The 14,825-nt window shown below is 39.8% G+C and overlaps 1 protein-coding gene across 18 annotated transcripts in view; it reads left to right on the top strand.

The window, feature by feature from the left end:
* DTNA (dystrobrevin alpha) overlaps nucleotides 1-14,825 on the top strand; it is a 232,148-nt gene that overhangs the window by 157,692 nt on the left and 59,631 nt on the right. For all 18 annotated transcript variants that reach the window (XM_075744129.1, XM_075744137.1, XM_075744127.1 and 15 more), the window contains 3 exons: nucleotides 1,442-1,655; nucleotides 9,507-9,592; nucleotides 11,117-11,271. In XM_075744129.1, coding sequence (XP_075600244.1) covers nucleotides 1,442-1,655; nucleotides 9,507-9,592; nucleotides 11,117-11,271 — 455 coding nt within the window. The remainder of the gene's footprint in view (nucleotides 1-1,441; nucleotides 1,656-9,506; nucleotides 9,593-11,116; nucleotides 11,272-14,825) is intronic.

Genomic DNA, 14,825 nt, shown 5'->3' with positions numbered 1-14,825 from the left:
CAAATAAATATTTAAGTGTCACAATGGAACTGCATCGTTCAGGTTTTCCCAATTATTTGCTAGGGAACAGTGAGAAAAGTGCCTTGTCTAGTGCCCAAAGGAAGTAGTTGCTGCTGACCTGTATGGTGTACCTTCCTCCTTGGGCTTACACATGCAGTAGCAGGGTGTTAGAGATTTTTTTTTTTTCCCTGAGGTAGAAGAAAATAAACCCAGTCATAGGGAAAAATTCTAGACTAAGTAAAACAACTGTATCTGGTTTCATTATCTATCTAGTATCAGCTTACATTTCCCTGCCATCAGACCATCATGTCACATTGCAGTCTGAGACAGCACCTGCAAACCAAGCAAGTAAAAATATAATGATGAGGATTAGAATTAAATTTCTCTATCCACAAAAAAATTGCATCTCCTTCCACATATAGATGGCTCTTGATATGTCATAAGACAGTTTCTCTGGTTAAAAAAAAGAGAATCTGCAGCCTGAACCTCATGATTTGTTTCCTATTGACAGTTTAGTAGGACAGTAGATAATACTTAAGATAAAGAAAAGGGATGATTATTTGAGTTCAGGTTTGAACTAAATCCAAATTTTGAACGAGTGTGGGTTTTTTTATTTTTGGCATAGTCCAGGACTTCTGGAAATGCCAATCTGCAGCAAGCTGATCACACTGCCACAATAACAGTGCTAGGCAAACGAGATTTCTGTTTGGGTACAATATGAAGGGTGAGCAGAGATTGTCCTTTAAGCTGTCCTTGTAGGTAAAAACAGCCCCCATGAAATTCAGCTTAGACTGGGACTTCATTAAAGGGAGAGATTTAACAAATCGTTTGGCAAATATATTTAGAAGACACGAAATACGACTTTGGGATCACTTCATTACGTGTTCTTTGTTTAAATGTAGCTTGTCTACCCTGACTCAATTACAGTTCTGTTTCTGTAAAATATTTTGCTTTCCATACAAATTGCTGAAAAGAATTTTCAAAATGTCAGTGCATGTTAAGCACTTAGTATTCGTAGGATCTTCTGAAAAGCCCATCTGCTATGCAAATTAATATCTAAGAGTAATTTCTGAATGGGGATTCATAGAGGCATGGTTCAGAAAAACAATTAGCATATGTTTACTTTCCAGTGATTTCTTTTACTGACTTTTACTTGAATACTTTATACAATGACGAATGATTTCCCGAGCTGAAGTTGTACTCATTACAACTAATAATATCAATATATTGTTTGCTTATTAATGGATTTGCATTGTATTTGCTCATTCTTCTTCCAAGTTCAATTCTCAGTGATGGAAAATACATTCATTTGTTTAATTATTCATGAAGCATGTCCTGTGTGACTGTGTTATTCCCCACCCTGTGGGATGAGGTGACTTTTTTTTCTCAGTTGCTTTCTGGAGCATGTGTCCCCGCTGACTCTTCCTCTCCTGTTCCCTAGTGCACCTGGTGGACATCTGGAACGTGATAGAAGCCTTGCGGGAAAACGCACTGAACAACCTGGATCCCAACATCGAACTGAACGTGGCTCGCCTGGAAGCTGTGATTTCAACTATCTTCTACCAGCTCAACAAACGGATGCCAACGACCCACCAGATCAACGTGGAGCAATCCATCAGCTTGCTGCTCAACTTCTTGCTAGCGGCCTTTGATCCGTAAGTCTGCCTTTCTTCCCTCCTCTCCCAATTGGTGAAAGGATTTTACTTGCTCTGGAAATGTCTTTGGAAAACAATTGAACAAGCTCAATTCTGACCCAAATAATGAGCATGTGAATAGTGGTAACTAGGGAGAGAACCTAAATTAAGGACCTCTGCTTTCCTTTCTGTCAAGCCAATTTCAGCACAACTGTGTTTTCATCCAGTTACTCAGACTTCTTCCAGTTTATATCAAAGAAGAATTATCTACAGAAACAAATTTACATCCACTTCTAATTTGCCTTGTTATTTATTGACACACCAGTGGCTGACACCACTGCAATGCCTCTGCAGCAGTGACATGGGTTAATAGCTCATTATTTTGAAAGAGCTCATTTTCCTGCAAGTTCTTGCAGCTGTAAGTAATTTTTTTTTCTGGCTCATGGCAGTGTATCATGATTTTGAGACCATGATAAAAATAGGATAAAAACCTGGTGGTGATGCTGAAATTCATGTTGTTTATTACTGCATGGGACCCATATTACAGAAAGGACAACTTTGAGACAGAGCAAGCCACTCACTTTAATGAGTATACGGTGTATACATATTAACGTTTCTAAATCCATAGTCATCAACCTATACTGCAATGTTTGCAGTTCTCAAAAACGAGTTATTGGAGAACAGTGGTTAAATCTGTCAGATGCAGATGACCTATTGCCTCTTTATGGCTTACATTTTGAAAATTCGCCAGCTGAAAGCATTGCCCATGACGCATTAAAATAAATATGCTGCCCCTCTCCCCCTCCCTCTTACCCATCCTGTCACTTGAGAGCCCAGGTGCTGGATGCTGGGTACCATCGAGCACCTTTCGGAGCCAGACCAGCCGGCGGCTCAGTCGCCATGGCAACAGTGAGAAAAAGTAGATGTTCCACATGACAAGGCTGCACCCAACCTCTCCTCTGGCCCCTCCAAGGGGAAAAAATAGAAGACAATCCGTTGTGAAACCGTAGCCTTCAGGAATATTTTTCTCCCCTCAAGGGCAGTAAAAGAAGGAACAGGCATTTTAATTTATACCATTGTGACTGCGACAAGAGCACTAAAAGGACAATGAAAATGGCTGGATGCATACATTGGTGCATGCCGCAAGCAAACTGCTTCCTGGCTGGTAAACACAAGGAAAGACCCAGGATCTTGGAAGCAAGACCTGCAATAATGTGCTTGTTTTGTAGCTCGCTGTAATGGGTAGAGATCTCAGCTAGACGTCAAGGCTGCTTGCAGAGAGGAGGATTTTACTCCCCTGTAGGGAAACAGAGAATGTGCTTAAAGGGACAAGGTTTTGCTTTCCCTGAAAACATCCCATGTGCTGTGGGTCGTGACCTATTTCTGGGCTCCCGTAAGGACCTCCTGGGGTTGAGGAGGCTGTGACCCTCACTCTATTTGCCAAGCAGCAGCTTGGACTGTCATGCTACCTCAAGCGGGGTTAGCAAGATGCACTTCCCAGAAGGGCAGAGACACCCGAAGGACCCCCAGGAAGAGGCTCCCAGTTCTGGGGTCTGAGATGGGGAACAGTTGCCTATCACCCCATTTTAAGTGCGCCAAACATCTGAGATGAGGGTCAGGTGCAATCTGAGATATCGAAGTTCAGGTTTCATGGAGATCAGTGTCAGCTAGATTTCTCTTTAATGGGAGTCTGGACACCTATCACAGATATAGATGTGTAAGTTAAGAATCTAATGTGCCCCACTGTTTAGTATGATTCAGATTATTGAAATTTTGGGTCAAGTGTTGGTTTAGCAACCACTGATGGTCCAAATTTCTGTTTCTGGGAAACAGAGGGAGTGAGGTGGCTCTACATGCTAGAGGGGCAGCGTGAGAGCTGCTGGGTCTAACTAGAGCTGAAGTCTCTGCTTCCCATGTGGCTCCTTTCCCTCCCTTCCCCTGCAGTACAGCAGAAAGGTCCTTCAACAAGTAGGAGGAACAAGATCTTTTCTTGTGGTCCCATGCTCAGAGGGAAGCAATGCATTGCATATAGAAGGAACAGGAGCGGAACTGTGAGGCAGGATGACATCTTTTTCTCATTCTCCCCCATTTATAGAAACTGGACAGTTAAACTAAATTGCCTGCAGTCTTCTCTGATGAAGAGGGAGGCTTTACTAGGTGCATGAATCATACTGAACTCAGAACACTCACCCCCAAAATAATCCTGTTATCTTTGATCTGAGTTGACTCCTCTGTTTCTTAGCCTTGTATTTTAAGGAAACAGTTGGCCTGCAGAAATGCTATCCAAATTTCTAGGTGGCTACTGAGGAATTATTTTTCATGTTTATTAATAAATGTTAATATCATAGAATCATAGAATGACTTGGGTTGGAAGGGACCTTTAAAGATCCTCTAGTTCCACCCCCCCTACCATGAGCAGGGAAGATGATCACATTTGATTCTATGAATACAGACAACAAAAAAAAAAACCAAATAACCCTAAAAAACCCAGAACAGCTTTCTAGGACCAGAACAGTTCACCAAGACCAAATAGCTCTTCAGTATAAATGAGAAGGCTGTTCTAAGTGATCATGGATGGTTTTGGTGTTTGTGGCTACGCAGAGCGAAGGCTGCTCCTGCTGTACTGTGGGCAGGTCCAGAAAAGGTTGTGCAGTTTCTCATGTGCTGTATGAAATGCAAAGACAGAGAGAGGAGAAGCGGAGTCTGCCACTTAACATATATGAAAGGACCACAAGGGACAAGTTCATGTGTGATATAAAATCTAATAAGCCTACCACTGTTTCATTTATTTTGTTCTAGCCCCGCGTATACTACGCTGGCTGAAGTTCCTCCAACCTTTAAACAGAGCTTCTTCCTTTGTCTATAGCCTACTGAAAACCTGGCAGGTTTCTCTGCCCCCTGGCAGGCCTGCAATACAGATGTCTTCTCAAGACCTAGAACCTGGCTAGTAAAACTTAAAGAGGAACCACAATGCAACACCGTGGCGTGTGGGCCAGCTTGCCCACTGCCAGTGCTGAACTTTCATTCCAATTTTTTAATGATTTTTCATGGCCTTGGGGATTTGTTAGGCCTAGCAGTAATTATATTTCCCTGCTGCTCAACCGTGAAGGGAGGAAAAAGTGGGAAAAAATTATAGTAAGATTTCACATGACACTGACTTCAGTGCTCCTTCATGCTAAGCCAAAACCAAAGTGCAACCTTATAAAACTGCAAGTCAACAAAATCAAAATTCACAAATAGAAATGCTGCTCCAATTAATTTGCTGATAGTGTGTGAAAGCCAGCAGCATGTGGTAGAGGACCCAGACAGACCAAACCCAGTGAGCACAATGAGGCGGTCAGACTTAAAATATCTGGACAAAAACATGCCCAATTCGTGTTTCTAACTGGATGTTAAAATTGGGCAATAGCTTTTGCTTCAAGGTCTAAGGTGATTAACTGGGTTCATGAAATAATAGCGTAGTTCCTTCACTGGCACACAAGTGCTATATAAAAAGATGACTAAAAGTTTGACTTTTTTCAAACCTCTCTGAAAAATTCATCCCAGGCCGGTGTCAAAGCCTGCACAGACGGCTAGGTGGAATGTCAGCCTCGTTCGATCGAGCCATTCCCAAAAAGACTCCTTTTAAACGAACTGTAAAATATTCTGTGCTAGATCATCTTCAGCACTGACTCAGTATTGCAATACAGCTATTCCTGCAGCAAAGTTTAACTGACAGGATTATAGCTGATTTTTTCTGTCCCTTGATTTACCTGTCCCACAAATGGAGCTGTGAGCTCTGGGCTATGGAACAGACCCAATCTGGCTGGAGGGGCTTGACTTCTACAAAGAAAAGATTAAATATTCATGCTTTCATTTAATCAAATGCAAATTTGAATCATATTGAGTTCAATACATAAAGGTGTTCATTATCTGTTTTGGAAGTATAACTCCTTGCTCATCCATCTATTCAGAGGTGTGAAGTGTTTAATTCCTTTTCTTTTCCGCCTTTGCTAATCATTGAAAGTTATTCAGGCCAGCTAGCTTTTACCAAGGAAGTCCAGCAAAAAAATGCATTTCAGAGATTTGGTCATTATGCATTTTGCTCTCCTAAATGAAAGAATTTTGCTTGATTCAAATAAAATTTCCTCTCTGAAACCTGTTTGCAAGAATGGGAATTTTTAATTACAGCCTCTGGCACTTCAGGACTGGCTGCCCTGATTGAGGTGGGCAGTAGGAGGCCTACAAGTAACTGAAGAAATTTTGTTACTTTTGGAAAAGATAACTTAAAAGTGTTGGAGGAGTACCGCTTCATGCCTAGTTGATGAGAAAAATGGTATTTTCTCGACGTCCATTTCATGGGACGCATTTGCTATTTCTAAGGATGTGGTTTTACTTCTCTACAGCTTTCCCCACCGTATAGCAGTCTCAGTATGAGTATTGCTAGAGATCCTGACAAATGTCAGTGTCATCCGTTTGGTACCGCTCTCCTTGCTGACCCAAAAGGCAAATTCAGGCCCTGGAGTTGGACTTGGCCTTGTATGGTGCATGGATTTTATCAGGCAGTCTGCGGGGCTTCCGTGCTCTGGGGAGAGGCTGTCTCTCTCTGCAGCCATGCATTTAAAGGGGAAACCTTCTGCTCTGCTCTGGTGTCTAAAAGCATGTATTTTTTTGGCCCTTTTTTCCCCCAAGCAGCAGAAGATAACCTGAAGCCCTAGCCATCATTCGCTTTCCTAAGTACTCCATCCTGTGTTGTTGCTAAGTGCCTATCATCAGCTTCAAGGTTTGCCTTTGCCATCATTGATGGTGCTTTTCTGTAGGGATCTGAAAAGTAACCTCATTAAGAGAGGTGCTATGTAAAATCAAAATATTTTCTGTCCTCTCCTATTTCCACTAGTAAAATTTGTATCTCTGCATTAGCCAGCCTAAAGCTTCTTTCAGGGAGCGCTGACTTCAATAGAGATCTGCACGCTGCTGTGAGCCACGGCCTCAGCATTTCCTTTTACACAGCCAACGCTGCACGGCCCCCGTGCTGCCAGTCAAGGGCATCTGTAGTGCTTAGACATAGCTTGGGGCACTTCTGGATCCAAGTGATATTGGCAGTTCTTAGGCCCCATTATCCTGTCCGTTCATCAGTCAAATACATTTATATATGCATGTGTGTATATGTATGCATACACACACACGCACACACGTATATATTGGAAGGGCAAATTGAATTCATACTGACTCTAGTGATGCTTTTATGAATACAAATGACCAATACAAAATACAGTGTCAAAACTAATCAACTCAAGCAGAGAGATTGAAAAGATAAATGAAATCTTTTCTTTTTCTGTTCCTCTGTTCCATAACCATTTGACTATGGGAAAAGCTCTGGGCTGGAAAGCTGAAAACCGAGTTGATATGTGTCTGCCATTCAAGAATATAATCCTGTTTGTTAGTAAATTTAACTAAACCTGCTGGAAAAGTAGTCTAAATCTGAAGCACTTCCACACAGGCGTTATTTTTTCCTCTAGTTCTTCCACTGCTTCTTAATAGTGCTATTATTTCCACTTAGCATTTATTTTCCTTAAGTATAACAACTCTTTAAACAGTGTAGGAAAATCCCCAAAGGTCTAAAGGGTAGCGTGCACAAAATGGCCAAATTCTAAGCCATAGCTGCAGCAGTGCTAGGTCCTGGTTTAAACAAATTAGAATCCAGCCAACCAAGGATGGAAATAGAGAAGACTGGATGATGTTCTGAAATTCCTATAGTGTAATTTTAATCTTATAAAGCCAGTCAAAAAGAAGACAATGCAATGGAAAAGAAAATGTGCACAAAAGCCAGCATTAACACAGTAAAGATTTATTTCTTAAATACTGAAGTAGTGAATTTAATTCTTTTTGTCTACATCTCTGGTTGATTTTCTGACAAAAAGCAGAATTTAAATGCGTGTAAAGAATATTTACAATTAATACTTAGAATCATGGGTTACACTGAGCTAGAACTAAATCCAGTTCACCAAAGTGTAAAAATTATTAGCTAGCCAAGCTTAGGGAGCTGACTCATTTTCTAAAGTCTGAATGACTTCATGAACATAGCAATGAAGCATGTAGCATGTGAGTATACCATTCATGTTTACTGTATGTGTGTGTATATATATATGTATGTACATATGTATACATATTAGAGAGAAACACAGTCACAGGCTCTGTGTCTTTCCAGAATCAGTTTATCTTTTAGTTCTGATCAGACACAATATTCTTCATTAGAATTATGAGTGACAATCAACAGAGTAATTTCATAAATATTGATAGGGAGAGCTAAATTTCTGTATATTGCTATTGCCGCTGCAGTTAGACTATCTTATGTAAGACATAATTATACGTATTTTAACAGGAAATCCCTTATAAACATACTATTCCCTGACAGAGTAAACACTGAAGGTCACAGAACCTCCACTTCCAAAAAATTACACAAAACTTTATTATCTGGTCCCATCATTAGCCCTATCAGTAGAATTTAGAAGGAGACAGGGGTGCCATTTTGTAAAGCTCACAAATATTGGCTGGCATTGTCTCTTTTTTAAAGCATGATGACAATGTGTTCTCACTGACGTCATTAAACAGACATATAGGAAGCTATTAAGTAATGCTAAGGAGTTTGGATGACAAATAAAAATTGTTCCAGTGCAACTGTGGATTCTACCTGCCTTATAGTAAGACTAAAAATTCCAAGAAAAACCACGTTCCAACATTTGGATGCCAAAAAGATGAACATTAAAAAGCAGATGAACTTAAGAGGGCACGTTCATTCTCATCTTGAGAAAGGGCTTGAACATTCCAGCATTTTTGTTCTGCCATTCCTGTCAACACTCTGGACTTAGTTTCACCTAAACTGGGGGGGATAGGTCTTTTAGGAGTGCCTCGCAGTGTGTGGAGTCGTGTATTACTCATGCAGCTTGAATATACCAAGGTTTGTATAATGGCAGGTCATTACTGAGGACCATCAGGACTGGGAGGGAGGATGAGGATAGCAAGAGAAGCAATTAAGTTAAGCCATTGCATGCTTCAAGACAGCTGAAGAGTTGGCAAGGTGCTAAAGGTGAACACAGCATCCCTAAGAGTGTGATACATGGTCTGATCCTTCCAGGAAGAAAAAAACAAATCTTTTCTTTTTACCTGAAAGTGACTGCACTTACAGAAGAAACTACATCTTTTTTGCCCCAAGGCATACTCCTGTGTGCCTTTGGGACTTAAAGGCATTATGCATTTTAAATTGAAAATAGAGAACCAGGCACAGCCTCAACTTGAACAGGGACAAGACTCTTCTACCTATCATGACAAATGTCCTTTGCTCGTTCTGGATGCAGGTTTATTCCCCATTTTTCAGCAAAGTCCTTCTTAAAGGTTCATGGGGTTCCAGTGTATCATTTAAAAGGCAGTTGTCAGGACTTTTACCAACAGGTACAATACGCAGCTTGTGCAATCATGTGAGCCCTTTCTGTTTTTTCACCTTTGCTCCCAGGGTTGATTTTTGCACTTATTTGCAACCTTCTAGGGACAGAAGATACGCAGTGCACTTAGGATAGGGAGGCCATCAGTGTGACAGGTGCCTTCCAGTCCTACTGTAGCACGAATAGCAGTTATAATCATCACCTTCGTGTATAATAATGAGATAAACAGTTTAATACTGAGCTTCATATACATAATAAATCTGTTCTGAGATCTTTACAGAACGATGTACTGAGGTGCGTACCCACAAAATAAACTTTGATTTTAAAGGTCTTACTGCTTTGTATGTGAATCCACATATAGTGTGCATTACAATATGTTGTGTCAACGATATACATTTTGGAAATGGGAAGTGGTCCATATTATAAAATATGTCTACTTTCTACTTTTGAACAGGGAAGGACATGGTAAAATTTCCGTTTTTGCTGTCAAAATGGCCTTGGCAACTCTTTGTGGAGGAAAGATCATGGACAAATTAAGATGTACGTCTTTTGGGTGACATTTTTTACTTGTTAATCGTTGTACAGGTAGGAAAAGAGGGAATTAGGATAAATTATAGTTTCATGGCTGGGTTTGTGATTTGCACTATATGTATCTGCAAGTAAAACCCACTAAATGTTTGACTGAACTTCACACCAGACTTGATTTTTTTTTAAGCCAAATTGCATTTATCGAGGTTCTGATCGGTGGATTTATTTTTTTTCCTTTGGGATGATTGAATTCAGAGTACAGGTAAGTGCCTCAAATGTTCATCATCATGAAGCATCATTTAGCAATTTCTTCAGACACTTTTTTAATAACATCTCTCTCATTTCACACTTAGAAGTACAATATATTTATGCACTATTTATATTTCTTCCCATAGGGCACAGACTAATTCCATCTATTTTGGATAACAGATTCTCATTTCACAGGATTTATTCCCAGTTCCCCAATAGCCAAGACATAGTTTACTTGTAGCTGCAATGAAAGACTTTCTGTTTAGTGCTATGATGTCTGTAGCTCAGGTCCAGAACACCATTTTCCAGACTTTTTGACCAAAGGATTAGTGTAAACCTTCCGTTCCTGCTGAGCCTTCTATCACAGCCAAAGAAAACTGAGTTTACAAATTGTTGTTGATTAGAGTAGACAAGTAGAAATCCCAGGTGCTAATTTAGTCTTCCAGATTTGGTGCCACTTTTTAATATATTAATTCTATGTAGAAACTCAAATACAGAATTATAAATTATAAATTAAACACGTTTGTTCCCTAGGCTGCTTTAAGAATAGGAGCAGGGTCCACCCAGTGGAAGGCTGGACTACGATGCTGATTTTTCCAGCCAGCAGTCCCAGTGTCCTGTTGTCAGAATTTCCCTTCCACGTTTCTGGAAGTGAAGCAGCTGACATGACAGCCTGAAAAATGATAAATGTTCCTTCCTTAGTCTATGATCCTCTGCTAGGCTTAGGATAATTTTAAATAAAGAGAGAAGTAAAGACTGAGAAACATGCATCTCTGGAATAATAGAACTGTGATATTTTTATACGTGAGCAAAAAAAATGGAGAAGAGCAAAAAGTAATGCATTTGAAAGACCTTCAGTGCCTTGTGTGTCCAAAACAATAATAACTGACTTAATGAACTCATTGTCAAGATTTAGTTTTGACATTGTAAGCTGGCAGTAGGCAAAAAGCTGATGTTGCGTATCTTGTCAAGTTAGATCCTTCTTATCTGATTGAATTACTGACTCATGCCATGCATCACACTTTGCTTTAAAAAATGACCACACACAATGAAAAAAAAGTAGGAATATTTTAATATCAAAATCAGCTAAGTTTTTATATGTAAATCATTCTCTTTGTTTTCTGTTGAGAGGAGCTATAATTAAAGATGCAGTAATAGTGGAGGTTTCCGTAAGCAGAACATGTTGTTTAGCACTTCTGGTTCAAATCAGATGGTACTGAATTCAGAGCAAATCTGTAGCTCTCACTGAAGCTGCTGTGTCCTTTTCTTGTCTTTTCCCCCCCTCAGATATTTTCTCCATGATTTCTGACTCCAGTGGAGTGATGGTTTATGGCAGATATGACATGTTCCTACGAGAGGTTCTCAAGCTGCCCACGGCTGTTTTCGAAGGTCCTTCATTTGGTTATACTGAGCAATCGGCAAAATCCTGTTTCTCACAACAGGTAAATGAACAGTGAGCATCCTAGGCACGGGATCCCAATCACATCTCCGAGCAGGCTGAGACTTTCTTCCTTTCTTACACATATGTGCATATTCGCTCAGGAAACACATGGCTGAGTGGAGGGGAGGTCCACTTTCCTAATTTCTGGCATGTAGGTTTGGTGCCTTCAATAGGAAGCTAGTCTCTTTAGGTTCCCCATATAACCATGGAGGAGAGAGAGGCTTAGTCAAAAAGTGGTTCAGAGCAGGATCTTACCCTGCATGTTCCTAAATTAGGGAGCCTGAGGAGACTAACTTCCTAACTGAAGCACCTAAGTTAGATACATTTAGGTGACATAAATACCCAAGACATGTGGTCCTCTGCTGTGGTTTGTTGTTGTTGCTACAACACGTGAGATATGTGAGACTTTAGCTTCTCCACACAAAGCTCAATTCCACCAAAAAAATCGAACTACGTGTTTTTCAAGTGATGGCGTACACACACAAGAAGTTTACAATTGAGTAGAAAATTGTCTTAAACCTTTACTGAAAATGGGAGTCAATAGGTATTAGAAAATCTCTACTCTCTTACAGATAATATCAATGGGATAGGTTCAGGAAAGCAATGAATTTATCCTGAGGAAAATAGAAGATTTTCCCACAACTTGCCAGACTCTGTAGGTGCACTGAATACAGTATGTTGGCTGCAGCTAATATCTATCACTTCAAAAGATCCCATAATTGGGCCTGGTTGTCCATTTCTCCCAACAGAGAAAGAGAATTCCTTTGGCTCTTGCCACACATCACACCATATAATTCCATAAATATAAATTAAGGGAAGAATCTGAAACTGGGAAAATGTTGGAAATAAAGCGGTATTTTCCTTGTCTTTATCCTTCCGTTTGCAACTGAATACTGTTGAACAAATAAGTTGAGTAGAGCAGGAATAGTGTCATTTTCATGCAAAACAGAGTCTTATTTTTTGTTTTCCCTCAGTTTCATCACTAATCAATAGGCACTCCAGTAAACTGAAAGGCATTGTTGAAATTCATTTATTGAATCATCTCCCAAATAATTTTAAATGGTAGTGCTTGCATATGTGAAACTCATCTTGTTTCACAGAGGGAGAGTTATGACAGCACTTCATCTTATGTTGAAGAATTTACACAGTGAAGTGACTTTTGGTAGTTTTGTATTAAAATAATAAAAGAGTGCTCTTGGATGGCAACAGGGCATTCAAGCTTTGCATTTGGACGTGGTATTATTAAAGATCAAAAAAGGAGTTTGTTTTTTGAAAAAATGTCATTCAGGCCTCATTTTCTATCTAAGCAGCCATCAGAAATGGCACTTTGATTGACATTGCACCCAAATGAGTGGACCAGATGTACTAGGGTACCTTAAGAAACGAAGTTTCCAAGCAGGTGTTAGATGGTTTAGTTCACAGTCTCCACTTAAAGCTAACAAGAGTTAGGTCTCTGACTGATGTAGGCACACAGCAGATTTAGAAAGCTGCTGTTTTGCATCCATGGGCAAGTAAGTGTTCTTGTAAATCTAGTCTAATATTTTATCTAAATTCACTTTATGTAATTCTCATTAGATCTTCAGTAAGGATGAACCAGAGTTTTGAAGTGAGACTCAAAACAACGTATCCCTATGAGGCTGTGATAAATGATACCCAGTCTTAGTCACACCATAGGTCTTTTTTTCACTCTCTGATATTGCACTTAGTGTTATCAAAAGTTGATACCTTGGGATAAGTTTGACACTCTCTCTTCTTGTTCTCAGTATGGATCACTTTTACTTACCAGGAGCCTTTCAGCCCCCTGATACATAGATTCCACAATTTCAGGGAAAGAAAAAAATCTGGGAATGATCTTCTGCTCACAGTGTCACATCCATTTCAGTTTGCAACTGAAAGGATTTTTGCCTATTTTATTATTCCCCATTGTACTGGTTTACTTGATCAAACCATGTATTTTCCTCCATCTGTGAACCCCTGCTAGATTGAATGGCTGTTCAAAACAGAAGCAACAGTGCTTCCTCATCAGCAAATTTATGGAACAGAAATGCCAGACTAAGTAACTTAATGTTTCAGAATACAAACCTGTGGCTCAAAAAGGAGTTTTATCACCAGCACTTTCCCTCAGAGGTACTGTGATGTTACACTGTAATTGTATTTAAAAGTGTTGTTATTATTATAAAAAACACTTTTTATTTCTCTTTTTTTTATCCCAAACTAAAAGATAGACACTAACTTCATTTTCTTAGCACTTGGCTAAGTGTTATTCCACAAACCTAGACTCCATCTGCATGTAGCATATATTTAGAAAACAGCTTTCAGTTTCAACTTTCCCAGCAGCTGAAAAAAAAAAAAACTGCAGGAGGAAAATATGCCTTTTAAAATGTATGGAAATTGCTCTGCTAGTGTCCTTTTAAGGGACACTGCTCTCTCAAATGCATGAAATCAGTGACCACCAGAGGAGTTCAGCCATAAAGCTGTCAGTGAAGCTAAGTTGCTTTATTTGGTGCAAATCAGGTTTTAAATTATAGCTGCATTCAAAAGCCTATTCCATTGTGGAAGAGCTGTTCTTGTCTCCCCATCTATTTGCTTGTTTAGACTAGTTGTGTGTTTGCCACCAACTTATCTGCCTTCAAGAGCAGAGGGAAGACTTAAGGCTACTCAGATCCACAGTATGGGGCACTGGAGGACCCTTCTTTTCCTAGACTTTGTTCTGCTTTTTCTCCTCCTGTTCTCAGTTCTGCTGCAGACAGCACAGACATTTGCTGGTGGCATTGGTCAGTGAAGCCATGCCAAACATCCACAGCAGATCTCCAGGAGAAAGATCTTTTTCTGTGAGCTGATGTTTATAGTGTAGGATGCCTATTTGGGAAGTGGTTATCCACTCCCCATGGGTGGGAAGATCATTCATACAACAAGGAGGTGGTAGCTGTTTGTTTGGGCATTCATACTGCAGGTATTTGGGGTAAAAGTAGTATTTCAATGAGATTTAAAGCTCATATTGTGGCTGTTTGTTTCTGTACCTTAAAGAATAAGACCATTTTCACAGCTAGCCTGATGTATTTTCTCTTCTTTTAGGGACAAATACCTTTATATTTTTCCCAATATCTTGCAATATTTCAGCCCTGAGACTGTTACAGAGTGAGATGTTTTCTACTGATCACTCAGTGTATTAGAGAAATAATGATTTTCTTTACATCTGGTGGTAATTGTATAGAAATGCAGCACAGACACTCCATCTGGAGATCTCAGCTCTTAAAAGCACTCCACAACACATGGAGATGATACATGTCATTGCATAGCTGCTGTTTTGCTTCCTCATGGGCTAACCACAGTTCTTCAGCAAGTTAAAGCAGTAGCTTATGCAATCAGATATGAAAATTTAGCAATCCCTTTGGATATGGGGATGCTACTTAAATATCTATGTCTATAAATTATATCTGCACACATTCTCAACAGGGCTCGATATTTTTGCATCTTAATTTTATTTTAAAGGAAGGATCAGTTGCTGATTTCTTAAGGACTCTCTGTCCTTGACCACCCCATAGCTGTGTACTT

Source organism: Balearica regulorum, chromosome 2, assembly GCF_011004875.1.
Source record: "Balearica regulorum gibbericeps isolate bBalReg1 chromosome 2, bBalReg1.pri, whole genome shotgun sequence".
NCBI classification, from domain to species: domain Eukaryota; kingdom Metazoa; phylum Chordata; class Aves; order Gruiformes; family Gruidae; genus Balearica; species Balearica regulorum.
The sequence above is the reverse complement of the archived record's forward strand: the minus strand, read 5'-3'. Positions and strand labels throughout refer to the sequence as shown.